A 25,949-nucleotide genomic window follows, 5' to 3' on the forward strand; every position below is an offset into this window, starting at 1 on the left:
TGAAATTGGGTAAGTCTGGGCAGCTTGCACAATAACCGAAATCCCTTCAAAATAAATAGTAAATAAACTCCAAAAATTCTAGATTTTGGATATGTCATAGAAAACACTTTGGTAAACATTTCTTATGAGAACACGAAACCCAGTTCAATCTATAATCATGTCTTTGTGTCACTCAAAGTCAGACCAAAATCAGCTCGTTCGAACAGACTACTCGGTCCTCAAAATACATCTCTTTCAGTACCCAAATCATCTTAAAAAGCCTCGAAATTTTTATATGTCATAGAAAAAAAATTCCTTAACAACTTTTGTGAAGGAAGTTTGTTGAAAATAGGTCTAGAAAAATTTATAAAAATTCAGAAAGATAAGAAGGTCAGAGGAACAGTGTTTCTGGGTAGTTTAAACACGGTTTGAAGATGGGCTTTCGTGCGACCCAGATGACCTCCAAAAATTTTAGATTTAAAATATGTTAAATTTCAAGATGTGGAGAATAACTTTTGTGAAGAACACAACTTCAGATTCGGCCCACAAGAGTCTCTACAAAAATATTAAACCGAAGAGGTACAGTAACAACAAATCCGGGTTTCAAACCAAACTTCAAAGATTCAAACTCTAGTTGATACCCACCATTCTTCAACCCACAAAACTCATTTCAAAAGGTCCAAACCAACGTGCAACAGCCACTTGAACATCCACAAACATATATGAGGGAACAAGCTCAAACAAAACTAACCTAGGACCGATATGCGTAGAATAGCGCCCTAGCCAAGGTTTAGAGGAATCACTTACTAAACCGTTTAAACTTTGAGCGTCAACACGGCACAGATGACACAGCGGCGAGTGGTGAGCGGCTCGTCACGGAGTGGCACGGACGGCACGGTGGTGACGGTGAGGACGGTGGCTCAACGGTGAGTGGCAAGCTGCGTGGACGGCGGCAAGCGGCGATGGTGATGGTCGGCGGCGAGGGTGGTGGCATGAGAGAGGGAGAGAAGGGAGGGAGAGAAATAGAGAAATGAGAGTGAGGAATGAGAGAAATGAGAGAATTATCCTTTTAGGTGGTCTTGCAAGAAGAGAGAGAAGCCAATAATTTACTTGCACTCATGGCTCTAAGCTTAGGCTAGCCTAGCCTTTTCATGATTTGCTCCCAACCAAGCAAACTTATGGACAAGAAGCCAATTAGAAAATATCTACATCTAATCTCATTAATGCAAGACAAGAGCACAAGCTAGAAGCTTAGGAGAAATCAATTCTAGAAGCTAACCAAATGAGCCCTCTTCTCCTTCTTCCCTAAAAGTGGCGCCCAAGCTATTAGGATAAGACAAAAAATTTGTCTCATCTCAATCAAGACTTCTAGAAGTTACATTTAAATGAAAACTATAGGTTAATCAATTAGGGCACCAATCAAGCACATTGTAGCAATATTCTAAAAATCAATCAAGGTCAAATGTGGCAAGATAGCCTTACCTTCTTGATTGGCACCTAAAGGAGACTGAATAAATTCAGTAATGCGTAATTAACCGGTGTCGGATTGAGGATGTCATAATTTATATAAATATTCGTCATCTTATCTAGATTTAAGAAAAAAGAAGGGAAATAAAAGTGTGGGTTTCACGGAAATACTTTTCCTTTATTTAAATCTATTTCCTTCCACTTCCATTATTTTTTTCCAACCAAACAAGAAATATTTCCCTCGACCAAAAAAAAAAGGAAATATTTCCCTAGGTTTTTTAAATGGTGATAGATTCTCCCTTAATTGCTTGAGATAATTGAAAAATTAATAGAAAGGTGGGGCTATTTCCACACCCATTATAGCTAGATCCACAGCCTTCTAGTGAACTGACCATAATACCCTTGCTCCTATAATATTCAACTAGCTACCCTTCTTCTCACTCCATGATAGCTGCGCGTCACTAGTTTTCCCTTGTTTTTCTTTGCTGTCTCAGTCTAGGAGGTTAGTCGTCTTCATCATCGACCGGATGACGTGAAGTTGCTTCGCAGAAAATGGAATGATCCCATCTCTTACAACTACCTTTTCTTCTCTATTTGCATTTCGAAATTGCAACCAGTCCTACTCAATGAAAACAGAAGTTGAATTCGATTCAATGATCCACGTTTCCAGATTGCACCACTGCAACCGTTCCCTTTCTTCTTTGATGAACATAATAAAGTCAACACCCCCACCAAGCACGGAAACTGGTGATATAGAATAACTCCTTCCAATGGCGAAGGACATCCAAGTGTAAACTCCTGTTAATGGTGAAAAAGCTCCTTAATGGCCTCGGACAACAAAAGTACGAAGGAGGTAGAGCCCCCTTCTGTCGCAGAGGGGAAAGAAACAACGGTAGTGAGGGACGCACACTGCACATGAAGGGTTTAAGTTCAGCTAGTAGAGGCGATGGAACGACCTCAGAGATCCAAACTAGGTTTGCATCGGAGAGCTCCGGTGAGTTAATTTGCAGAAGATAATGGAAGGAGAGAGAACATAGGGACGGGAGAGGAGAAGCAGGGTTATTAATGGATTTGTATTGTCACAGTTCAATGACATTTTGGGAAGTGCACTAAAAAGGCCGTGGATCCCGTCGTAATGGGTGTGGAAATAGTCCAATCTTCAGTAAGAAGACTCTAAATGCTTAACATGGTAAAAAGCTCGAAAGGGCCCTTAATGAATAAATATGAAAGAAATTATCCTCTTTTGGAAATAAAGTTGGAATATTGTAATTATTTAGGAAAAAGCTAGGGGTAGAGTCAATCAACCATTTAAGTCGACGAAAATCGTTTAGCGCTATCTGATCAGTTTGGTTTCAAATTTGTTGCCGAATCAATTTGTTCTTCAACTTCACGAGCCTATCGCGATGGGTTTGATTCTGGGTTTTGGCTTTGGGATCAATCAATATCATCAAAGACTGAAATTTCATATTTATCCTAACTCGAGTTTGAATTTGATCATGTTTCAAACAATTCTTATGTAGATGGTAGCTTTTAAAAGGCACATTACAATATTTTTCACCTTCTTTTCGCAAGTTACATGGCGTATCATGAATATTGGGTAATGCTAACACTCGGAAACACACACGAAAGACAATGTCAATCATAAACGAGATCTCTTAAAAATCAAATGTAGAGATAAAGGTGAATAATTGGGTGGTTAGTGGTTAGTGGTTAGCTGGTGTAACACTAGAGAAGCCAGGCAATGCAAAGGATGGACCGTATGTTGTCAAACCATGCTTCTTTCGGGAAAAAAAAGAATCGAGTTTTAAGGATCTTGAAAGGGGAATTAAATGTCGAAACCTTTTACGGTTCTGATGATGTCTTGTTTTTTTTATGACCTCGAGGAAGAAATCTTAAAGGACCCGAATTTGCTTCCAGCAGATCGGTTGTTATTGTTGTTGTGCTGCCTCTCAATGTCGTGATGCTGCTAAAGCCGTGCGCGTGTCAACAACCCGAAGAAGATCGACGTTTTTGGCTTAGTCAATCTCTCCATCTCTCCATCTCCATCTGCAGTGGCGGTGCCTCTCTCCATCTCTCTCTCTCTCTCTCTCTCTCTCTCTCTCTCGAGGTAGAATAGCGAGCGCAACCTGCTCGAATTGAGGTCACATGAAGAGGGTGATTCGTCGACCTGCCAAATCTTCTTCTGGGTCTTCTTGATTCTGCTGTTCTTGATTCCTTAGATTGAGCCCGAGCGAGAAAGCTCAGATTTTGACCCCATTCATCGATCGTTTCGTCAATTGGGTCTCGAGGGCCGAGATTGAATCGCGGGACGGGGGGGTCGCTGGAGCGGAGAAGCTGAAAGTGGGGGTCGTTCGGTGATGGCGATTAGGGTTTTGGGTGTAGCTCGACTCGGTCATATAGTCAGTTGGGGCTCTTAGTTGAATGAGTTCTTGAACAAGGTGTTGCGGTTTGCGTCTATCTGAAGGCATGAGTTCTCTTCAGTTGCTGCAGTTGACGGAGCGTGGTCGGAGTCTTCTGGCTTCCAGAAGGTAATGCTTCATTGTTGTTTATTGAGTATGGGCAAGAGCAAGAGCTCGTGGCCTTGATGGTCAATTAATTGTAGCTGCTTTGGATTTTGCGGTTGTGATCGGTCAATGATGTATTGGCCAATGTATTGAAGATAGCCTGTTTTAGTATCTGGTTTTTGATGTTTTTTTTAAAGATGTCCTCTGTGAGTTTCACCTTCTCAATCACGAGCACTTGTGCCATTATGCTGTCTGCTCTTGATTTAAGGGTTTCTATTCTGTTCTGCTTGGTGCTGTCGGTCGACTAGTGTACTCGAAAGATCTGGTTCTGTAGTCTGTTGAAGTTAGAAAGCATGTTATTGAATCACTCTTGCTATAAATAATGCATCAGTTTATTTGTGGTTTGTAACTGGGCTTGCTAGCTTTTTAGTTGCTACCAACTACTTGCTCATGCGCAAATGGCATTTTCTATTTGATAGTCACCCTGTATGTAAATTGTGTTAACTCTTCCTGCAGGAAATCCCTTCTTCTTGCCACCGGCATCTTAGTTGCTGGCGGCACTGCTGCATATGCGCATTCCCGTTTTAGCAAACAAAAGTCCAATCCTTTTGGTCATTTCAATGGGATCGACAATGACCAAGAAAAACCAAATAAGGCTGGCAAAGGTCAGGAAAGTGGAAAAAAATCTGGTAGAAAGAAAGGTGGATTGAAGTCGCTGCAGGTCCTTACAGCCATTCTTCTATCAAAGATGGGCCAGATGGGTGCAAGGGACCTTTTGGCTCTAGTTGGTATAGTGGTAAGCTAATTCCTTAACTAGAGAATATCTCGTGTAAATTACTTTGTTCTTTTCATCTTTACTTTCTGAGTCTTCTTCCATACGTGTCGAATGCCATGGCATAATGGATGTGTGTGTTTTAATTGAAGGAGTAGATTATTCATCAATGTGATTGATCTTCCAGTAAAGATGAATGCTAAACCGTCAATAGTAATCCTTAACAAGTATGAAGCATTGGCTTATTATTTCAAGATTGTGGAGTTATTATCTTCTTTGGAACATTGAAGCTCTTGCATGGGCTCTCTTTGATTTATTTTCATCTATATGTGGCATAGAAAGAAACTTGTTTTGGCTTTGTTTTCATTTGGGAAAGTATGCTTTTTAGTCCCCTAATACTTATCTAGATTGCTACCTAGGTCTAAAATCATGCTCTATTATAACGCTCTACCTTTAAATTATGGCATGCTATAAAGTATTTAAGACTTGTTTTCCATAACTTTTCTTGTTTCGATAACTAGTTGTTGTTACTGTTATATTGTCCTTCTTTTGGATTTCCCTCTTGCTGATTGTTTGTCTTGAGATATGACCTTAAGGCTAACCTATCATATCCTTTTTTATACCTTGATTGCGTCACGACTAAACCATTTGGTAATTTTACTCAAAATCGGGTCAATTTTACCATAGGTTAGGCACCTGTTGGGTGGTGTTTTGATTGTTCTTATTTCTCCCACCCTCCCACCCGCAGCAGTGACAGTGATGACAAAACAACAACAAAAAACAGCAGAAGAAGGCAGATGGCTGTCAATTAGAGAATTCTAATATGACGATGTGCTATGGATTTGTTTGAGTTGCAGTTGGAACATGGGTTTCTCAATTGGCTATTTTATTATTTGATTTCTGTGCCTGAGAGTCTGGTAAACATATCCATTTGTGGCATACATGTCAAATGTCAAACATTTAGTGTAATTGTAGTAGATATCCTCCATCGAAGCAATTGCTCATAGGAGAGGAAGTATAGCAAATGCATTCTGGGGGTTACTTATAGGATATGAAGCTTGAGGACTGATGTTGTTCTTGTGGGCTTGGAATTACTAGGTAGAGATTGGATTAGCTAAGGACTTAAACTGAAGGCTTTAAATCTTGGTCATAGTTAGTGTGGAGGTATAGCAATTGCATTCTGGGGGTTGTGGATGTGGACTATTGAAGTTGAAGAAACTGAAAGTAGTAAGCTGTAAAACACAAAAGCAGGCTGAAAATGGTCCAGATGATGCTTCTACTTGTGTGAAATCAGTTCTCACTGCAGTAGTGGCTTGTAGCAGTGGTGACGCCTTCCCATGCTATCCCACAATATTTGCTGTGGCAGGCTGTGGATGCTATTTTCAGTGGTGCTTGTAGTTATTGAGAGGTTGTGGACTGGATAATTTTAAGCAAAGAGTGGAAATTAATGGCTTGGAGAGATATAGAAGAACAACAATGATCCTCTATCCAGGAAATAGGCTAAGGACCCATGTGAATTTATCGGCAAGTTAGACATTGATACTGAACTTCTGAAGGAGATTATGAATGTGATGAAAGGCAAACGCAATTAAAATTGGTGTTTGCAGAAAAATTGATTGATAGAAGCCTTAAGTAAGATGGTGCATCTTTTGGTTGTATGTGACAACCTTGATGCATTGTTTTGCGGACTTATTACTGGAAGCTCCTGACTCAATGGTTTGTCGATGATTTTTTTCAGGAAAATTTCAATTGTCTGGACTGGGTTTTGTTATTTACGACCATTTAGAAAATTGAGTATAATCAATTTGGAGGATGTTTGGCCCATCAATATAACTGGAATAGAATTTGACTTTATAGCCAGAATTGGCATTTTGACCATAGTAATTGAGAAGTATTGATGTTACAAGTGATGTGACTGGGGCAAGGAAACTCTGTGTAGGTCTTATGGTTAGGCACAGTTGGTTTTGTAAGCCATGACAATCAGGTAAGAATGAAGATCAATGTTTGCCCATCCCTGTCCTTGCTCCTCCTATGCCCTGTGCCTTTCTAATTGCTAAGAGACCTTTCTGTCAGTTACTCTATGCCATAATTTGTATATCTATGTGTGCGTGTTTTCTGGAGCTTTACATCCGCATTCACTAGTAAAAAATTACCTTCTTATATACGGCTTTATTTCATCCTTGCATTTAATGAATGGGAAGACCCCAGACTCGGGATGGGATGCTAACTCTATTTTCTTTTTCAGGTATTTCGGACGGCTTTGAGCAATAGATTAGCAAAAGTGCAAGGTTTTTTGTTTCGTGCTGCTTTTCTTCGGCGCGTTCCACTATTCTTCCGGCTGATTTCAGAAAATATCCTATTATGCTTTCTTCATTCCATGATACACTCTACTTCAAAGTACATAACAGGGACACTCAGTCTGCGGTTTAGGAAGATATTGACGAATTTGATCCATAACCATTACTTTGAGGTGTGTATTGTTGTTGGATCTTCACGCTGAAGTTTAGTACAGCTCTCTCTCTCTCTCTCTCTCTCTCTCTCTCTGTGTTTTCTTTAATTTAGTGCTGATTTTGTCAAACCAAGCATTCAGTGGCAGTTGTTTGTTGTCCATGCCTCTTACTCTCTACAAACACTATTTTGTGCCTTTAATTTGTGTGGAACTTTTCATTATTGTAGCAAGTGGCTTGAAGCAATATGTCACAAGTTTAAAAATGAAGTTTTGTTTTTCAAGTATCAGCATGTAGTATTGTCACGAGGGGGACAAGTTGTAGTTATTCGATTAGCTTGTGATCAAACCATATTTTCTGCCTGCTTTGTTCCCTGCAGTTGCTTAATTTTCTATATGGTTACAGAATATGGCATACTACAAAATATCTCATGTTGATGGGCGCATATCTAATCCAGAGCAACGGATCGCAAGTGATGTACCAAGGTTCTGTTCAGAATTGAGCGATCTTGTGCAGGACGATCTGACAGCTGTAGCGGATGGCCTTCTTTATACTTGGCGCCTATGTTCTTATGCTAGCCCAAAATACGTTTTTTGGATTTTGGTAGTCCTCTCTCTTCTGTAATGTTGATTATCAGATGGTTTAGATTCAAAGGTCAGTTATCTCAATATGAGTCCTTGATATTACTTTACAGGCATATGTAATGGGGGCAGGGGCCATGATCAGAAATTTCTCTCCTGCGTTTGGGAAACTAATGTCCAAAGAGCAACAACTGGAAGGAGAATATCGGCAGGTCCATTCTCGGTTGAGGACCCATGCAGAAAGTATAGCATTTTATGGCGGAGAAAAGAGAGAAGCATCTCATATTCAGCAGAAGTTTAAAAATCTGGTGAAGCACATGAGAGTTGTCCTTCATGACCATTGGTGGTTCGGAATGATCCAAGACTTCTTGTTGAAATATCTTGGCGCTACAGTTGCTGTTATCTTGATTATTGAACCTTTCTTTGCTGGTCACCTTAGACCTGACACTTCAACTCTGGGACGTGCTGAAATGTTGAGCAATTTGAGATACCATACTAGTGTCATCATATCATTGTTTCAATCTCTTGGTACACTGTCTATAAGTTCGAGACGTCTCAATCGTCTCAGGTATTGCTTGATCCACCTGTCACCACTGTAGCAATTCTCTATGCTTTTTCTTCAACCAATTCCCGAAGATCTGGTTAAGTTTTTCTTTTTGAGCCAATGTTTTCTCTTGTGTTTTGGGGTCTTCATGAAGCTATATTGGGAATCTTTAAATGCTTGTTACATTGTTATATAATTGGTTTCGTGTGATTTGAAGGCATTTCTATTCTTGCTAATTGAATGTCCTAAGCATGACTTTTCAGTTTCTTTCTGACATGGTTTCATCTGCTCAGTGGTTATGCAGACCGCATTCATGAATTAATGGTCATATCTAGAGAGCTAAGTGCTGCTGCTGAAAAATATTCTTCCCGAGGAAATGGAAACCAAATTTGCTTCAGTGAAGCTAATTTTATAGAATTTTCTGGTGTCAAGGTACTCAAAATTACTTTACTCACTACATCTTTCTTTCTTCCCCTTTTCACATATTAACAGTGTCTTCCAGGTTGTTACCCCTACTAACAATGTTTTGGTGGAGGATTTAACTCTAAGGGTTGAATCAGGGTCAAATCTTCTGATTACAGGTAATGTTGTTATTAACAAGGTGTCTTGACTCGGTGATTTTCTTTTCTTTAGTCCCCTTTGCATCATGAATTGTCAGACTCACAAATTCAAACTGTTTGATCCTTTATATTAACATGTAGCTAGAACAGCAGGCTAGTCTAGTTGGGATAAACTTGATTGAAATCGGAAAAAAATCGTGCTTGTTTTTTGGCAAGCTAGGAGGAAACCCATGTTGTGTAAATTTTCTACTTGGCATCATCTTACAGGGTGTGCCTTATTTTGCTGTTCCCGCACTAGGCGAGATCAAGGATAGCATTGCTTCTGCGTTCTTTTGAGCTCTGCTGTTTGGATAACCTAATGCATATGCTAACAATTATCTCTGTTGGGTATTGAATTTTGAGGATAGCGATATGTGAGGTTAGCATTAATGAGATTTTTACCTTTGCTGGTCACAAGTTCATTTAAGTTTGGTCTAGATGTAGCTTTCAAGTTCCACCTCCCTTTCTATTTGAGTTATTGGATTAGATTACTTGTATTGCCTAGGTCATGATCTGTTGAATCAGTGGCAGTGCGACTATTTCAGTGATGACTTTACTCAATCTCTTTCTCCCGAACAGTGCATGTACCTGCATTACTAACATAAACTACATTATTACCTCCATTATAGGACCAAATGGCAGTGGGAAGAGTTCGCTTTTTCGAGTTCTAGGAGGCCTGTGGCCACTTGTATCTGGCCGTATTGCAAAACCTGGTGTTGGTTCCGACCTGAATAAGGAGATATTCTACGTGCCGCAACGACCGTACACCGCTGTTGGCACACTTCGTGACCAGCTGATTTATCCTCTTACAGCAGATCAAGAAGTTGAGCCGCTCACACACAGTGGAATGGTGGAGTTACTTAAAAATGTAGATGCTTCCACCTGCCTTCTTGTTTTATCGTGTTTTGCTATAAGTATAATGGATCCATTATTGCTACTAATGGACTAGTGGATGAATCTGTAATGTACTATTGATACTAGTCTCCATGGGTATTTTCTCTTATTTCATAGGTTGATTTGGAGTATTTGTTGGACCGTTATCCACCAGAGAAAGAGATAAATTGGGGTGATGAATTATCTTTGGGGGAGCAGCAGAGATTAGGGATGGCTAGGTTATTCTACCACAAGCCTAAGTTTGCAATTCTTGATGAGTGCACAAGTGCTGTGACAACAGATATGGAGGAACGCTTTTGTGCTAAAGTTCTTGCTATGGGAACATCGTGCATAACCATATCACATAGGCCTGCATTGGTTGCGTTTCATGATGTGGTTTTGTCCCTTGATGGTGAAGGAGGCTGGAGTGTGCACTACAAGAGGTTGGTGTGTTTAGATAATGCTGTACTTTTCTTGATTCTTTGGATCACAGGAAGCTGCTCTGTTGTACTGAACATAAAAGATGCAGGGAGGATTCTCCTGTCCTCACTGAAGCTGGAAGCAATAGGATTAAGTCTTCCGAGACAGAACGCCAGAATGATGCAATGGCTGTCCAGCGAGCATTTGCAACCAATACAAAGGCATGAAAACATCAAAGTGTTGTCTTTTGTTTTGTAAATAATTCCTGAGCTTAGTTAAAAACTAACATTCCATGGTTGCAACTTGTCTTAGGACTCTGCATTTTCACATACAAAGGCAGAGTCATATATATCAGAGGTGATTGCAAGATCTCCTTCTACGGACAATCGTGGTTCATTGCCTCTTGTACCACAACTTAAGAGCTCACCAAGGATATTGCCATTGAGAGTAGCTGCATTATTCAAAGTATTGGTAAGTATCTTTCCTAGTGCTCATTATCTATGCTTGTTGCGCTTGTTAACCATTGCTATAAAATGTCTTATCTTGCTTTGCATGACTTGGTCTTCCTGAGAAGGAGTATGACCGGATGAGATGGCTTAAATATGCCAGCGTTTTGTTTGCATGCATAATCATATGCCCCTGGAAAGCTGTCTCTCTTAGTTGTGTTTTCTAGATAAGTCCTGAAAGTTTGTTTTAATGCTAGGTAGATGAAATGGTATGCATGCTTTATCTAGGTTGCTACTCCCTGTATTTCTGTCGCTGAACCTGCATTTCATGGGTTTCTTTTTATGTCAACCAATTAATAACATGATTTGCTGAATTTCTTCCTGTTCTCCAGGTACCGACAGTGTTTGATAAACAAGGTGCACAACTTCTTGCGGTTGCTGTTCTTGTATTATCAAGAACATGGGTATCAGATCGCATTGCCTCATTGAATGGTATCGTTTCTCCATGTCTTTATTAATTTATTTTGTTTAATGGGATGAGTATTTAAGAATAGCTAATCAACAACTTTTATCAGGAACCACTGTGAAGTATGTCTTAGAGCAGGACAAGGCATCTTTCACTCGGCTTATTGGTGTTAGTGTCCTGCAAAGTGCTGCATCGTCCTTCATTGCACCTTCTTTGAGGTACTTTCACTAAGATTCAAATTACCTTAAGAGGTGTGTGTGGGCGCGTGTGCACGTGCAGGATATGGCTTGAACAGATATGCCTGTGGAAGTAGGGACATTTGGTATAAATTAGTTGTTTCTCATGTTAGACAAAATAATTTATGCAAGGAAGCCAATTGCACAAGCATGGAATATGTAAGTTGCAGTATCATGAACACATTGAACAGGTGGCCCCATATATACTTTTTCAGCTATTCTAACAGCATCTAGAGTTTTACTTTTACATGCTAGCAGAATGCCTTTGGTTTCATTGTTTATTAGAAATTCATCCTGTTTTGAAGCTTTGCCAATTAAGTATTATATTATGTGTGAACATGAGCTGGCTTCATTTCAGGCATCTGACAGCAAGGCTAGCCCTTGGGTGGAGGATACGCCTGACTCAGCATTTGCTGAAGAATTATCTTAGAAACAATGCGTTTTATAAGGTACTTATATAAATAGGTGTCTTGCAAAACTAGCTGTGTAGTTATTTGCATATGTTGCATGAATCGGTTCATTTCTTGTGTTTTAGCATTAATTTATTCAAGAATTGAAGAAAATCTCCTCTTTAATTTTCTTGTGAGCATCTTCCCATTGTAGCAATTGCCTAAGGCTTTGTTTGGGGGAGAGAGGAGGGAAGGAAAACGAAGGGTGGGTGGAGAGAATTTTAAGTTTTCCCTCTGATCTTTCTCACAAAAATATTTAAATCATTGCAAGATTTCTACACCATCTTCTCATTTTCTCCCCCTGCCTTCTCTTCCAAACAAAGCCTAAAGGTGGCAATTTGTCTTGTAGCCATTAAAATTAGAGTTAGTTGTCCAAGATACTTATTGAAGCTTTTGTTTCTTGTTTCTTTTTCAGGTCTTCAACATGTCGAGCAAAAATATAGATGCTGACCAGAGGATAACTACTGATCTTGAAAAGTTAACTACCGATTTATCAGGATTGGTTACCGGAATGGTGAAGCCATCTGTCGACATTCTCTGGTGAGTTTGTCTCTGTAATTTTGACTTCACAATGATCCATAGATTTTGTCAATCTAGCCTCATGATGCAGGCATAGATCCTCTTTGGTTATTTACTGATTTCACAGGAACATTTCTTGATGCTGCATTAATTAAGGTTCACCTGGCGAATGAAGCTTTTGACGGGTCGGAGGGGTGTTGCCATATTGTATGCTTACATGTTACTTGGTTTGGGTTTCTTAAGGACTGTGACTCCTGACTTTGGCGACCTGACTAGTCAACAACAACAGCTAGAAGGAACCTTTAGGTAATATAGTTTTGGTTCCTCAGCATATGTGGCTCTAATTTACCTAATTTTAGCATCAATATAATTTGTGGTTATGAATGAATTAGGTTCATGCATGAAAGGCTGCGCACACATGCTGAATCTGTAGCTTTCTTTGGTGGTGGTGCCCGAGAAAAAGCTGTAAGCTTATTCCCATTTCTTTTCCCCTGCTTTTAGTCTGAATGCTGCATTGTTGAAATTGGAAGGGTGTTAGATCACAGTGGAATCACTTCTCTAGATCGATGTACATAAATAGCTCATTTTTGCCTGCCTGTTTTTTGCCTTCTTTATCTCCGTTCCTTTTGAGGCTAGACTGATGAATTATGTGTGACCTAAATCAGTTTTCTTGCAAGATTCTAGTTTTAGAAGTTCACGTTGTTTGCTCTTGATGATGCTTCATTGGATCTTTTTCTCTTTGTATATTTCCCTAACTTTTCTCCTATTCTCAGAATCGAAGTTATTGTATTGCTGCTAAGCATATACGTCTTGATCCCCACTTTTTTCTTTTGCGTTGGTCACTCAATTCTTTTCTACCTGGGAAAAGGAAAATAATTAAGACTACCCAACATGTATATATTAACAAAGATAGAAGCCAGCACCCTCAACCTGTCCTATGAGTCTGCCATGTCTTCCAACATCCATTTCGCAATTGCTAGGTGACAATGGGTTGCACTTTAAATCCTTATGCAAATGCTTGATACTTGTCAATTATCACCTGATATTTGGGCATCGGAGACTCTGGCTGCTATCTTCATTGGGAGATATTATTAGAGTTTTAATATTTGGGAAGAGTTATTGTTTAGTTAGCGATTCTCTTAATGGAGTGAACAAACTTAAGAGACTCAAATTCAGGTTTTTCCTATTTTCTAGGGTATGCAACTTCTACAGTATGTATGGTCAACTTTTAACGAAGTGGATAGATGCATCAAGCATCATGCATGTATGCATGTAAATTGTTTTCCATGCCTCGTATCAAAATATCCAATGTCCTCAATCATTCTACTTACATGTTGAAATATCAAGCAGATGGTCGAGTCAAGATTTCATGAGCTTCTACATCACTCTGAATTACTTTTGAAGAAAAGATGGCTATTTGGTATCCTGGATGATTTTATCACCAAGCAACTACCCCATAATGTTACGTGGGGTCTGAGCTTGTTGTATGCTATAGAACACAAGGGAGACAGGGCCTTGATTTCTACTCAAGGTGACTTTACCATTTTATCAAGTCTCTGCTTCATTGAAAGTACGCTCTTTTTTTCTTCATAATTTGTTTGTATATGAGCAGGTGAACTGGCGCATGCTTTGCGGTTCTTAGCATCTGTAGTGTCTCAGAGCTTTTTAGCATTTGGCGATATTCTCGAGTTGCACAGAAAATTCCTCGAGCTCTCCGGTGGTATTAATCGGATTTTTGAGCTTGACGAGCTTCTAGATACTGCTGCTCAGCCTGGTATATCTTTCTCTGGAAATGCAGTGATGGCTAAATATTTTCTTTTTCCATGCTCTTCAGCATGAATGTGCTTAAGTATGATATTTGGCCTTAGTCAGCAGGTTTTGCAGTGTCTACTTAGTCATATATGCATGAATGTGCTTCTTTTTCTTTTGAATATATTCCCTTTTCTTACTTTCAGACTAACATACTTTTGCTCTGTCAATGCTACCTGAACATATTTAGTGGTGTGCAAAGTAGTCTACTGTGTTTATTTTGTACTTAGGAGTCCAAATGTTTTGCTCACTACTGATGAAGTTGATGGTCAATCAGGGGTATCTGCATCTGATGCGATATTGCCATCAAAAAGCAGCAATCTTCATTCTGAAGATGGCATTTCATTCTATAAAGTGGACATCATTACCCCAACACAGAAATTGCTTGCGAGGAAGTTGACATGTGATATTGTATCTGGAAAGAGCTTACTTGTTACTGGTTAGAGATTTTTCTTTTGGTGTCTTTGATAGTCTGCTATACTGGAAAATGTACATCTAACAAATTCGGAGTTTTTTAGGTCCCAACGGTAGCGGCAAGAGTTCGGTTTTTAGAGCTCTGCGTGGTCTTTGGCCCATCGTGAGTGGAACACTCACAAAACCATCCCAATCAAATAATGAAGCTAGATCAGGTTGTGAGATTTTCTATGTTCCCCAACGACCATATACATGCTTAGGAACTCTGAGGGATCAAATTATATATCCACTTTCCTGTGAAGAAGCAGAGCTCAGACTCTCACAGTTTCATGGAAGAGGTAATTAATGTGTCTATTAGATGTAATCTTTGTTCTTTTCTTCGTTTTTATCAAGAACTGGAAGAGAGAGCATGCTCATTAATAAGATATGGATGGAGATTTAAAAAGGGGTCTGTAGCTCTTTTTCCTTTCTTGTGGCTGATTAAATGCTGTTAATGTGGATTGCAATATGATTTCAGATCAGAGATCAGATGACTTGACCCGCCTAGACATGCATCTGAAAACTATTCTCGAGAACGTCAGATTAAATTACCTTCTGGAGAGGGAGGGAGGTAGTTGGGATTCTAATAAAAATTGGGAAGATGTCCTGTCTCTGGGAGAACAACAGAGATTGGGCATGGTGAGTGAATTTCCATTTCACATTTCCTGACAATAATTCTGCTACCTAATCTACTTCTAACATGCTTGCGTTTTTTCCCCCCTCTAGGCACGTTTATTCTTCCACAAGCCCCTGTTTGGCATTCTCGACGAGTGCACTAAGTATGTCAAATGTTCGAACATTTTTTTTTCTCGGAACACTTATATGATGTCTCATTGTGTATTATCTTACTTCCCCTTTCCCTCTCTTTTGTCAACAGTGCCACGAGTGTTGATGTCGAGGAACACTTGTACAGGCTTGCAGCTGAAATGGGCATAACTGTTGTCACTTCCTCCCAAGTAAGTAGAATATGTATTTCATTGCCTTTTTGCTATCTCTATCAGCAATGATTGTAATTGTTGACATTTCAAATGGGGGGTCCTAGTCAGTTTTAGCGGACAATAATGTGATGTTAGATGTGTCCCAATGCTTCTGATAGTGCAGCTTCGGTTCCTTTTCCGCTTGTTGAAGTTACATAATCGCTACTACGGACTTATATCGTTTTCTTTTTTTCTAGCGTCCTGCTCTTATTCCATTCCATGCGTCGGAATTGCGGCTTATCGACGGTGAGGGTAACTGGGAACTGCGTCTAATCAAGCAATGATTTAATCAAGGTGGCATGTGCTGTTCGAGGAGGTATCCCCGTGTCCTTTAAAAATATCAAGGACTGCAGCCGTCTTTGGAGGACTTGCATAGTTTTGATGCATACTTAAGCCGCGTTAGCTTGTCCGTACATGTCGCGCCGGATGGGAACGTAGCTAATAGCCTTGGCTTGAATGGATGGAAATGGATGAAGATGAAGGTGGTATACATAACTCAAATAAGACGAGCCAAAAACCTGCTATGTACAGTATTTCTTCTTCCTTCTCTATCATTATCATAGTCATGGTTTCTTTAGCTTAGTCCTGTTCATTCAAGATCAATTTTCCGATTGATGTTAGATGAACACATGATTATATTAAATTAACCCCAATAAATAAGCCAGCCGGCGGGGAAATCTTTAATCCCCCTTTCTTTATATGCCTAATGTAGCTATTGAGATGATGTGTTCTTTTCATTCCGGTCAGTCCTTTCTGGATCGGCCGCGGCCTAAATCGAATGAGGAAAAAATTCTTATGCTTAAGCCTTCGATGAATGTGATTGTAGTCTTTGCCGGATGAGTGATTCTCTCGCTGAAGAGGATGAGTTCAATTGGAAGTTCTCTTGCTAAACCTATGTATTTTTGCCGAAAGATTTCGAAAATTATCGACATTTATTTGTAATTCCAAAATTACCAACTCTACTAACATTTATTTGTGTTTTTTTTACACGAATTTACCAACACTCTTGAAAATTTGTTAATATTTTAATAATGTTATCAATATTTATTTGCGGGGATTAAGTTACCATTATTTTGTCAAATTACCAGCTTGCATTCATCGGGTTAAATATCCATCTTTTAAATAACTATCAACTCTTTTCCAATAAAGTCGCCAATATTAATCTGTGGAGTTTATATTCTTTCACTACTTACTACTTTACTTAGATCATTTCAAAAATTGCATCCATTTTAATAATTTACCAATTTTTATATGTGCAACTTACGGGCTGTGTTAAAGTTAAACATGCTAACTCTTATTCAGCTCCGTTTATCAACTTTTGTTCGATTGTTTCAAAAGTACCTACTGTTCTAACCAACGGATTAAAGTCAACAGTTTTTATATGAAATTATCAATACGCTTTGAAAATTGCTGACCTTTCATATAATTTACCAACATTTTCTTGGTGCATTTAAGTTGCCAATTCTTATATGAAATCGTTAGCTCTTATTTGAGTTGATTATCATTAATTATTTGACGGCTTATGAATTATCATTTACCAATTGTTTCTATAATATACCAAAAGGGATGAACGCAATCAAAATTCTAAAACTTCTAACGAAATTACAATCAAATTCAAAAACTTTCATCTCTCTCTCTCACAAATGTACCAGTTGCAAAAAAGTGCAATCAAGTATCTCCATTAACTCTATTTAATTTAAGTAACAGGAACCATTGATGTGACTTTTTAAAATATTTTTCGAGGCCATGTGGGCACTAATTTGGTGTCATGCCGATATTACATGAATAAAATAATCAAAATTAAAAAAATAAAGAGAGAAAATAAAAAATAACAAAAAGAAAAAGGGAGAGCATAGTGACCTGGAGCCCACTTAGCGCAAAATCAGGACCACATGGACTCGAAAGATTTTTGAAAAAACAGGATTAATACCACGAAAAACCCTAAACTGATACATCTGTGATAAATTTACCTCGAATTATTTTTTTGACCACAAAAAACCCTAAATCGGTACACATGTGACAATTTTATCCCGAACTATTTTTTTGACCACAAAAAATTCCACACTTGTACACCTGTGGCAATTTTACCCCAAACTAAATTTTTGACCATAAAAAACATGAAACTGGTACATCTGTAACAAATTTACCCTCCGTTAGTTTCCGTTAAATTTTACTGACAAATTGCTAAGTTTGATGACACGTGATAGTTGGCGGGTATACCAGTTTGGGGTTTTACCCCTCAGTTTGTCACAAATTTACCAATTTGTGATTTTCGTAATATTAATCCAATTTAATGGACACTAACAGAGGGTAAATTTATCACGAATGTACTAGTTTGGGGTAAAATTGTCATAAGTATACCAGTTTAGGATTTTTGATGGCAAAAAAATTAGTTCGGGGTAAAATTGTCACAAGTATACCAGTGTGGGGTTTTTGGTGGTCAAAAAAATAGTTCGGGATACATTTATCACAGGTGTACCAGTTTGAGATTTTTGGTGGTGAAAAAATTAATTTGGGGTAAAATTATCATAGGTGTACCAGTTTGGGGTATTTCGTGGCATTAACCCTTTGAAAAACTCTTGTTAGCATTTTCAATCACTCAAATACGATAGAGTTTTTACCAAAAAAAAAAAGATAGGTTTGAGTTAACAAGATACTTGATTGTACTTTTCGGTCAAGTTTTTGGATTTGATTGCACAAATTAAAAATTTTAAAATGTGATTGCACTTTATTGAAAGTTTTAGGATTTTGATTGCACTTATCCCTTTACCAAAATTTATTTGTTCAACTTACCAACTTGCTAAGCTACCGATTTTAATACAAAATTACCAAATTTTATTTGATTCTACTAATAAACGTTAATTTGATTGTTTCAAAAGTACCAACTGTTCCAATGATTTTACAAACATATATTTGGGAGTTGATTAATTGGTTAAAGATCCAAGGCTTATAACAGATATTCATCTATTTCAAAATTTACAAGCAATTATTCGATTGTTTTCTAATTGTGAAATGTTCTTATAATCTACCAACATATGAAGCTGTTTCTAACTCTTACACGAAATTACCAACTTATATATGGTAAATTTAACACGGTGCTAACCGACTCAATTAGTTGTAGTAAATTATCGGAATAGTTGGTAAATTGGAAGAATTAGATAAACATTGATATTAGTAGGTGACTCAAATTAAGGTTAGTAAAATTCATATAAAAAAAGGGGAAAAGTACCAAAAAAGTCCTAAACCTATTGCATTGGTATCATTGCATGGTATCAATTCAGTCATAAACCTTTCAATTGGACCAATTTAATCCTAAACATTTTCACATTGGTAACAATTCAGTCCATCCGACCAATTTAGACAGGATATCGCTAATGTGGATGCCGGCAGTCCTACGTGGCACCGCAGGCGCTGACGTGGACAAATTTTATAATTTTTCTAATGTTTTTTTTTTTCATTTTTCTCTTTTTTTTCTTTTCCCAGAACTAGTTAGTTGGCGAGGTCGCCGACCGACCATCGCCGGCCACAGGCGAGGGCCGACAACCTTCAACTGGTTTGGCGCGAGGGCCCTCGCACCCTCGCTAGCCATGGGCGAGGGCCGCCGTGCCCTCACCGATCACGGGCAAGGGCTGAAACCCTCACCGGTCATAGGCGAGGGCGTTGGGCCCTTGCCCAGATCCAGATGATTGCGTCGCTGCCCTCATAGGCCAACAGACGAGGGTTTCGGTCCTCGCCTGGATCTGGGTGAGGCCTGACGCCCTCACCTGTGGCCTGTAAGGGTGCGGTAGCCCTCTCCGGTGGCCGACGAGGTCGCTGGCCGACCATTGTCAGCCAATCTGTTCTAGGAAAAGAAAAAAAGAGAAATAATGAAAAAAATGAAAAATGAAAAAATTATTAAAAAATTATAAAATTTGTCCACGTAGCACTACCGGTGTCTACATCAGCGATTTCCATCCTAAATTGGCTGGATGGACTGAAATGGTACTAATGCGAAACTATTTAAGACTAATTGATCAAATTAAAAGGTTTATGACTTTTTTGGTACCTTTCCCTATAAAAACTAATACCATTACACGCTAGTTACTTAAACGAAAATTAATGTAGGAAGTGTCCGGAACGATTGGTAACATAAAAAAATCATATAAGTTATATATTTTTCTAAAGGTGTCGCCAAGTTAATTATATTTGATGGGCTTAGCAAGTTGTTAGTTAACCTTTCGTCACAAACGAGATTGGACAGTTTTTTTTTTTGGGTGTGAATATAAGTATTATAAACCAGATGAAGTATAGCAGCTTAGGGGCATCCCCCAGCATTACAAAAAGTGCTAATAATTCAAAAGGATGGAGGTAGGAAGTCTCCATATAGTAGCTAATACAACATTTGTCTGGGAAAGTCTAATTTTTTAGTAGAGCGAAGCTCTACCTCTGACGTTTTTACGAATCTTAACCAAAAGAATATTAAAGTCAGTTGACTTGTTTTGAAACCGTATGCTATTGCGCTCCATCCAAATGCAATATATGGTTGCTAGAAAGGACAACTTGAGGAGTCTTGCTGCCAAGTCTTTGCCTTTTGTTGCCCTAATCATCCATTGAAGTTCTTCATTCCATCCTCCTAAAAGGCGCCTGATCCTATGTTGTGCTAGGATACAACGCCATATGTTGTTTGTCCATTCACACTCAAAGAATAAATATGTTTTGTCTTCAATACCAGCCCTACAGAAATTACACTGAATATCAACTGAAGGTATCCATTGTGCGACGATTCTTGTTATAGGTAGTCTATCTCTGCAAACTAGCCAACCAATAAAATTGTGTTTGCTAATGCTGCTGGTCCAAATTAGGTTATACCACTCCACAGCTGGTCTCACATGTATGAGTTCATCATATATATCTTGGCAACAGTATTTTGGGCTCGGTATAATCGATGTTAGAACGGGTCGCAGTTTGAGGAGACATCTCCAGCTCCAAGCCATACTACCCTTGATGTCGAGCTGCATAATTGGGGTGCCTCTGCATTTGGTGTTGTGAACCCAAGTACTCCAAAGGGAAGAGGATGGAAGATTGATAAGATTCCACAGCATGCGACCTAGCAATACTTTGTTCCATAAGTTCAAATTCGGCAATCTTAATCCTCCTTCCCTTTTAGGTGAGCATACTACTTGTCATGCAACCTTATGCGAGCCATGATTTGCTGAATTACCAGCCCATAAGAATTGTCTAATTAAAAGATGAATTGCCAACCTTGTTCGACAGTTACCAATGCTTTTGATTGTTCCGTATATTGCCTCACGGTACACCAGTATCGTTCTTCCTTTCTGGATCAGCCCCTCCCTACAATTCTACGAGAAAATTCAAAGATGCTTGAGCTGTCAATTAATGTGATTGTAGTCTATTGTCTCTACGTTCTTACGTATCATTGTGAATGAAAACGGTCGCCTGTTCTCTTATTTCGACACATACAATTGAGAAAGGAAAAATTTCCAAAAAAGTCATACACCCATTGAACTTGTACCAATTCAGTCCTAAATATTTTAATTTAGCCAATTTATTCCTAAACCTTTTCATAACTTGCTAATGTAGTCTATCCTATCAATTTTAGTCGGAAATCGCTGATGTAGACACCGATCGTCCTACGTGGCATGGTTGGTGCCGACATGGATAATTTTTTTCACTATGGCTGGTAAGGGTCACTGGAGCTTGACGCCCACTAGGTGAAAGCTGCCTTGCCTAGATTTGGGCCAGGCCAGCGGGGGCGAAGGCAGCCAATTGGCTAGGCCATGGCAAGGCGACTTTCCCTAGATCTGGGCAAGGCGGCCTCACCCGTGGCCGTGATGGTTTGGGCGAAACTAGCATCGCCATGGCCTCGCCTAGATCTGGGCTAGGCTGAGCGAGGGCCGTGACTATCACCAGTAGTCGGTGTGGGTTTCGTGGCTATCGTCAGCCACAATGAAAGAAAAAGAAAAGAACGAAAATAGAAGAAAAAAAGAGAAAAAGAAAAAGAAAAGAATAAATAAATAAATAATTCAAAAAATATTAAAAAAAATATTCACGTTAGCGCTGTTCATGCCATATAGGATTACCGGCATCCACGTCATCGATTTTTGGCCAAAATTGGCTGGATTGATTACATTGGCAAATTATCAAAATGTTTAGAACTGAATTGACATATGTGCAATAAATTTAGGACTTTTTGGGTAATAATCTCAAAAGGACTAGTGATATGTGAAGACATATTCATTCCTTTAAACCTCTCTTGCCAAAGAGACGCCTTCAATTGGACGTTCTCGTCAATTTGAAAGGTATTTTGTCGTTGAGACAAATTCCAGTGAAACATTTTTTTAGTATGCTCTGTGAGACTAGTGTGATTGATTTGAGGAAATACAATAGTCAGAACAAGAAATCAGTCCGATCCTGACAATGGCGTTGGTAACAACCAGTCACCGCAACATGACAATGACAGGATAGGACGTTTTGAGTCATCTACCGCCCAAGTAGTGGCAGAACAAAATCAGGGTAGAGAGGTTGATATTTCAGACAACTCATTGAAGAGCAGAAGAGGCAATTGGAACCAAGTGCTGTGCTGTTACTAGGGGTGAGCGGTTCCAGGTTCCGGGTAGGTTCCGCCTGGAACCTGGAACCTACCCTCGGGTACGGTTCCTCAAAATGAGGAACTGGAACCTACCGTCGGAACGTGGAACACGGAACCTACCACATCACGAGGTTCCGGGTGGTTCCAGGTTCCAACGGGTTCTTTTTATTTTATTTTATTTTTAGTTAATCAAAACGAAAATGAACATTCATAAAAAACAATACAAAAGACTAATTATAGAAAATGAATCCAGCAACTGCTCCATCAACCTCTTTCTCTCCTTGCACACCCGAACCCTCTCTTCTTCATCAATTCTCGAAGCGGCACAACCCATTACTAATAATCCAATATTGCAATTCTAGTCGGGGTTCACCTACATTCACCAATTCAAGGTCTTGAAGCACGCTAGGAGAAAGTCACTTGCCCTAAACAGACCACGTCCCATAAATTTTGCTCACTCACGCGATTTCAAGAACCAAGAACCAAGACCCAGTTCCCAACCCGGAATGCTATTCGCATAGATCACGGTTCCCTCACCGGATTCCACTCCCTTCTAAGTAACAAGCGCCACAACAACGGAACAATCTATATTCGAATTCCTTTCTCGAACACGAAAGTACAGCCGAATGAGCTAAAGGACCTTCCCAGAGAATATCCCAAAATTCTCAAACACAGAAAGTCATGAGCATTATCAAGAAAAAGAATTTCCCAACAAGCAGACGACCCACCTACACCTTCAAGATCGCTTGAACTCCCCACTCAGCTATGAACCATCTCGACCTCAAAACGCAACCCACCCAAGATCCGAAAATCCTATCCGAAAAATGTATGAAAAAAATAAAAGAAAAAGAAGAAAAAAACCGTCCTCCGTCCACCTCCTCCTCTTGCTCACTAAAAGGGAACAAAGAGAGCAGCAACGACGACGGAGCACTACAAGAAAAACCCGGAAAGAAAAAAGGGAAAGAAACAATATCCATTGCTCCGAGTCCACCGGTCGGAGAGAGTACTCTTCGCTCTCGCAGAATTCTCGCTCGAGCAAATACTCTAACAATGTACTATTTAATCCCGAATAATGAAGAAACCCATAAAAAATAATAAGGAACGGAACAAGGTGAGGACAAGAAGAAACGTTCGTCGAGCCTAACCTGGAAAATGTCCGAGCGAGCCCGAATAATCGGAGCGATCGCGTGGGGAGATCACGAGACTGCGGCGAAGAAGGCGGAGCGAGGCGGAAGCGGGAGAGAACCGCGGAAGCCGGAGCGAGGAGCAAGGCGAAAGAGCGGAGCAACGAGCGAGGCGAAGCGGGAACGAGACGGAAGTAGAAGCAGGAGCGACCGAGCGAGGAGCAAAGGCGAGAAGCGGGAGCGAGGCGGAAGTGGAAGCGGGAGGGACAATGATGGAGGATCGGTGATTCAAGAGGAGAAGCTAGATCGGTGATTCAAGAGGAGAAGCTAGCATTTGGGAATTAGGGTTTCTAAATACCAAATGTGTAGTTTATGTTTTAATTTTTAGGGATCCGGTTCCTAGTCCCGGTTCTTGGTTCCGGTTCCGGGTTCCGGTTCCGGTTCCTATAGGAACCGGTTCCTATAGGAACCGGTTCCTAAAAAACGGAACCGAGAACTGGACCCTCTGTCCATGGAACCTGGAACCGAACCGGACCCACCGGGTCCGATTCTCCGGTTCCCGGTTCTACCCTGGAACCGCGCTCACCCCTAGCTGTTACTAACTATGAAAAGGATGTTCGAAGAGCAATGGAATGACTTGACTAGCCACATGGTGAAGTACCTTTCTGACGTGGTCAGGCCAATGCTTATTAATATCCTTAATGATGTTATGTCAAAGCCTGGATCGTCCAACTTTCCTCCATTCTCTTCTGCTCAGTATGCTTTTGGCACAGTAGGCCAAGTAATTCCGTGTCCACCATCGGTTAGGATTTTACAAAGGCCTGAAATCATTGGTTCAACTGAAAATAATGTTAATGAGGTCGAGCCTGTCAATGGGAACAACTTAGTTAACCCCATTCAAACCAACTTAAATGAAAATAATAATGGCAATGCAGTAAATCAAAATGCCCGGCAACATACACCTTTGTCAAGTATGGAGAATGCACGACCAGTTGGACCAGTACCATATATGATAACGCACGGCCTATCGGGGTAGCAACCCCAACCTAATGCCGGATATGTCCCTTATAGGCCCAAATCGACAATCAAGTCAGACCACCATCTTTGCCTAAGGGGCAGGAAGGTCATGTGCCTTTAGGAGAAGCGGTAGTTCACCCTAACCCAGGGTATATACTCCAAAAGTCTAATGTTGTGATCAATAACTAGGGTAGGCCACCATATCTACCTGGAAGGCAACATGGTCAAGCAATCTTGGGGCAAGATCCCTAAAATGTTCAGCTGTTTAGTCGACCAAGTGGTACGATGCAGAGGGTATGACAGAGGGACCATTAGATCCATGTATAAAAAACCATATCCGGCAGAGTGGATGGATGCGATATCTTATCAGAGAGGTTATTAAATCGTTGATTTCATTTTGTTTACTAGTTAAAACGATCGGTTGACAGTGGAATACATCGGTCGGTTCACTATACAATGTGATGATGTTGATTAAGAAGACAGTTGGAAATTAAGGCTATTTCCTTTATCCTTATCTAAGACTGCCTTTACTTGGTATACCACTCTACCGGCCAATTCGATTTAGGATTGGGAACAAATGGAAGCACAATTTCATGCACAATTCTATAGATCGGTCCGTGGTGCAACCATTGCAGATTTGGCTAGTAGAAAACAATACAATAATAAGTTGGTAGACCAGTGTATTGCTCGCTTCAAGAAATCAAGAAATTGTTGTCTTGTTTTGCTTTCGGAGAAAACTTTCAATGACTTGGCTTTTAGTGGTCTCAAATTTGCTATAAGAGAAAGATTTGAAGGTCACCCGTTCAATGATTTGTTCTAATTAACAACCAAGAGCAACTAGGCATGAAAATCTTTTAAAAGAGAAAGACAAAAGGCCATATAAAGACTATAATCATGACATGGCTTTTGTAGAAAGTTACGATTTTGAAGAAGAACTAGACCAAGAAGAAAATGTTGAGATTGCTGTGGCAAAAATGGCCATAGACAAACCGCACGTTTGTCAAGCATTAAAGCCGGCTAGGGTCAAAGAAAAATTCAAAGAAACTATCAAAGCAAAAGATACTCAAGTTTACTCATTTGACATAAACCGGATGAGATCTTCGATCTACTCTTAAAAGATGGCCCGATAAAATTGACTGAAGGCCAAACTATACCAATCAAAGAAGGATTAGAAAACAAAAAATATTAATAAATGGAACCACTCATGAAGCCATAATATTGCCAACTGCATTATTTAAAAAAAAATGTTTAGGAAGCAATCCAGCAAGGTAAAATCATATTTACCGACGATAAAGGACAAGCTTCCATGGAGATAGATGCTGATCCATTTCCTCATATGGCTGGAATGGTGTTAGCTAAAGTCAAGGGGAAGAAGCCATAACAGATGAACTTGTGCTCTTGATGCAAACAGGAAATAGGCTGGGGTTCTTACAACCGACCTAAGGAAGAGACGAAGAATGGCGCCTTGGACAAGGTTGGACAACTAATTATCATCGCAATTATGTTGATATAATTAGTCTTGCTCCCTAAGGTCTTTTCTTAATGAGTAAGGAAAGAGGTGATTAGCCCTTGTTTATGCATATTGATGGGTGGCATCGTACCATCTATGGCTAAAATTAGGTGGAAAATTTGATGGCCATGATTAGGGTTATGAAGGATTGATGACTTGGATAATTTG

At 39.7% G+C, this 25,949-nt stretch overlaps 1 protein-coding gene and 1 long non-coding RNA gene across 3 annotated transcripts; one reads left to right on the forward strand and one right to left on the reverse strand.

Annotated features, from left to right (window-relative positions):
- Window positions 1-3,234: 3,234 nt before the first annotated feature.
- Window positions 3,235-16,239, forward strand: LOC115683021 (ABC transporter D family member 1). Of its 2 annotated transcripts, XM_030607398.2 has the most exons (25): window positions 3,242-3,974; window positions 4,467-4,746; window positions 6,968-7,192; window positions 7,575-7,772; window positions 7,864-8,318; window positions 8,588-8,726; window positions 8,797-8,875; window positions 9,523-9,761; window positions 9,905-10,209; window positions 10,296-10,407; window positions 10,499-10,657; window positions 11,025-11,124; window positions 11,208-11,316; window positions 11,693-11,783; window positions 12,199-12,323; window positions 12,459-12,608; window positions 12,695-12,767; window positions 13,653-13,833; window positions 13,915-14,076; window positions 14,389-14,550; window positions 14,630-14,863; window positions 15,043-15,203; window positions 15,291-15,343; window positions 15,442-15,520; window positions 15,739-16,239. In XM_030607398.2, the coding sequence occupies exons 1-25, from the start codon at window positions 3,913-3,915 to the stop codon at window positions 15,823-15,825; spliced, it is 4,020 nt and encodes a 1,339-aa protein (XP_030463258.1). In that variant the 5' UTR covers window positions 3,242-3,912; the 3' UTR covers window positions 15,826-16,239. The 2 variants fall into 2 exon arrangements, with proteins under 2 accessions (XP_056168241.1, XP_030463258.1); XM_056312266.1 differs by lacking the exons at window positions 15,043-15,203; window positions 15,291-15,343 and having other exon boundaries at window positions 3,235-3,974.
- A 5,622-nt stretch (window positions 16,240-21,861) lies between these two features.
- Window positions 21,862-25,717, reverse strand: LOC130138546 (uncharacterized). The gene is made up of 3 exons (XR_008816899.1): window positions 25,556-25,717; window positions 23,858-24,075; window positions 21,862-22,127 (listed from the first exon to the last, which is right to left on the reverse strand). It is a non-coding gene; the product is annotated as an uncharacterized LOC130138546 (long non-coding RNA).
- Between the last annotated feature and the right edge of the window lie 232 nt (window positions 25,718-25,949).

The sequence above is a fragment of the Syzygium oleosum genome, unplaced genomic scaffold, assembly GCF_021117445.2.
Source record: "Syzygium oleosum isolate NSW1041296 unplaced genomic scaffold, Sole_v2.1 Sole_v2.06, whole genome shotgun sequence".
NCBI classification, from domain to species: domain Eukaryota; kingdom Viridiplantae; phylum Streptophyta; class Magnoliopsida; order Myrtales; family Myrtaceae; genus Syzygium; species Syzygium oleosum.

What these genes read in the sequence shown, in the direction of transcription:
- LOC115683021 (XM_030607398.2), top strand. Translation starts at nt 3,913, where the DNA reads ATGAGTTCTCTTCAGTTGCTGCAGTTGACGGAGCGTGGTCGGAGTCTT. An exon ending in AGACGTCTCAATCGTCTCAG is followed by an intron (nt 8,319 to 8,587) that starts GTATTGCTTGAT and finishes TCATCTGCTCAG; the next exon opens with TGGTTATGCAGACCGCATTC. An exon ending in CATTTGCAACCAATACAAAG is followed by an intron (nt 10,408 to 10,498) that starts GCATGAAAACAT and finishes AACTTGTCTTAG; the next exon opens with GACTCTGCATTTTCACATAC.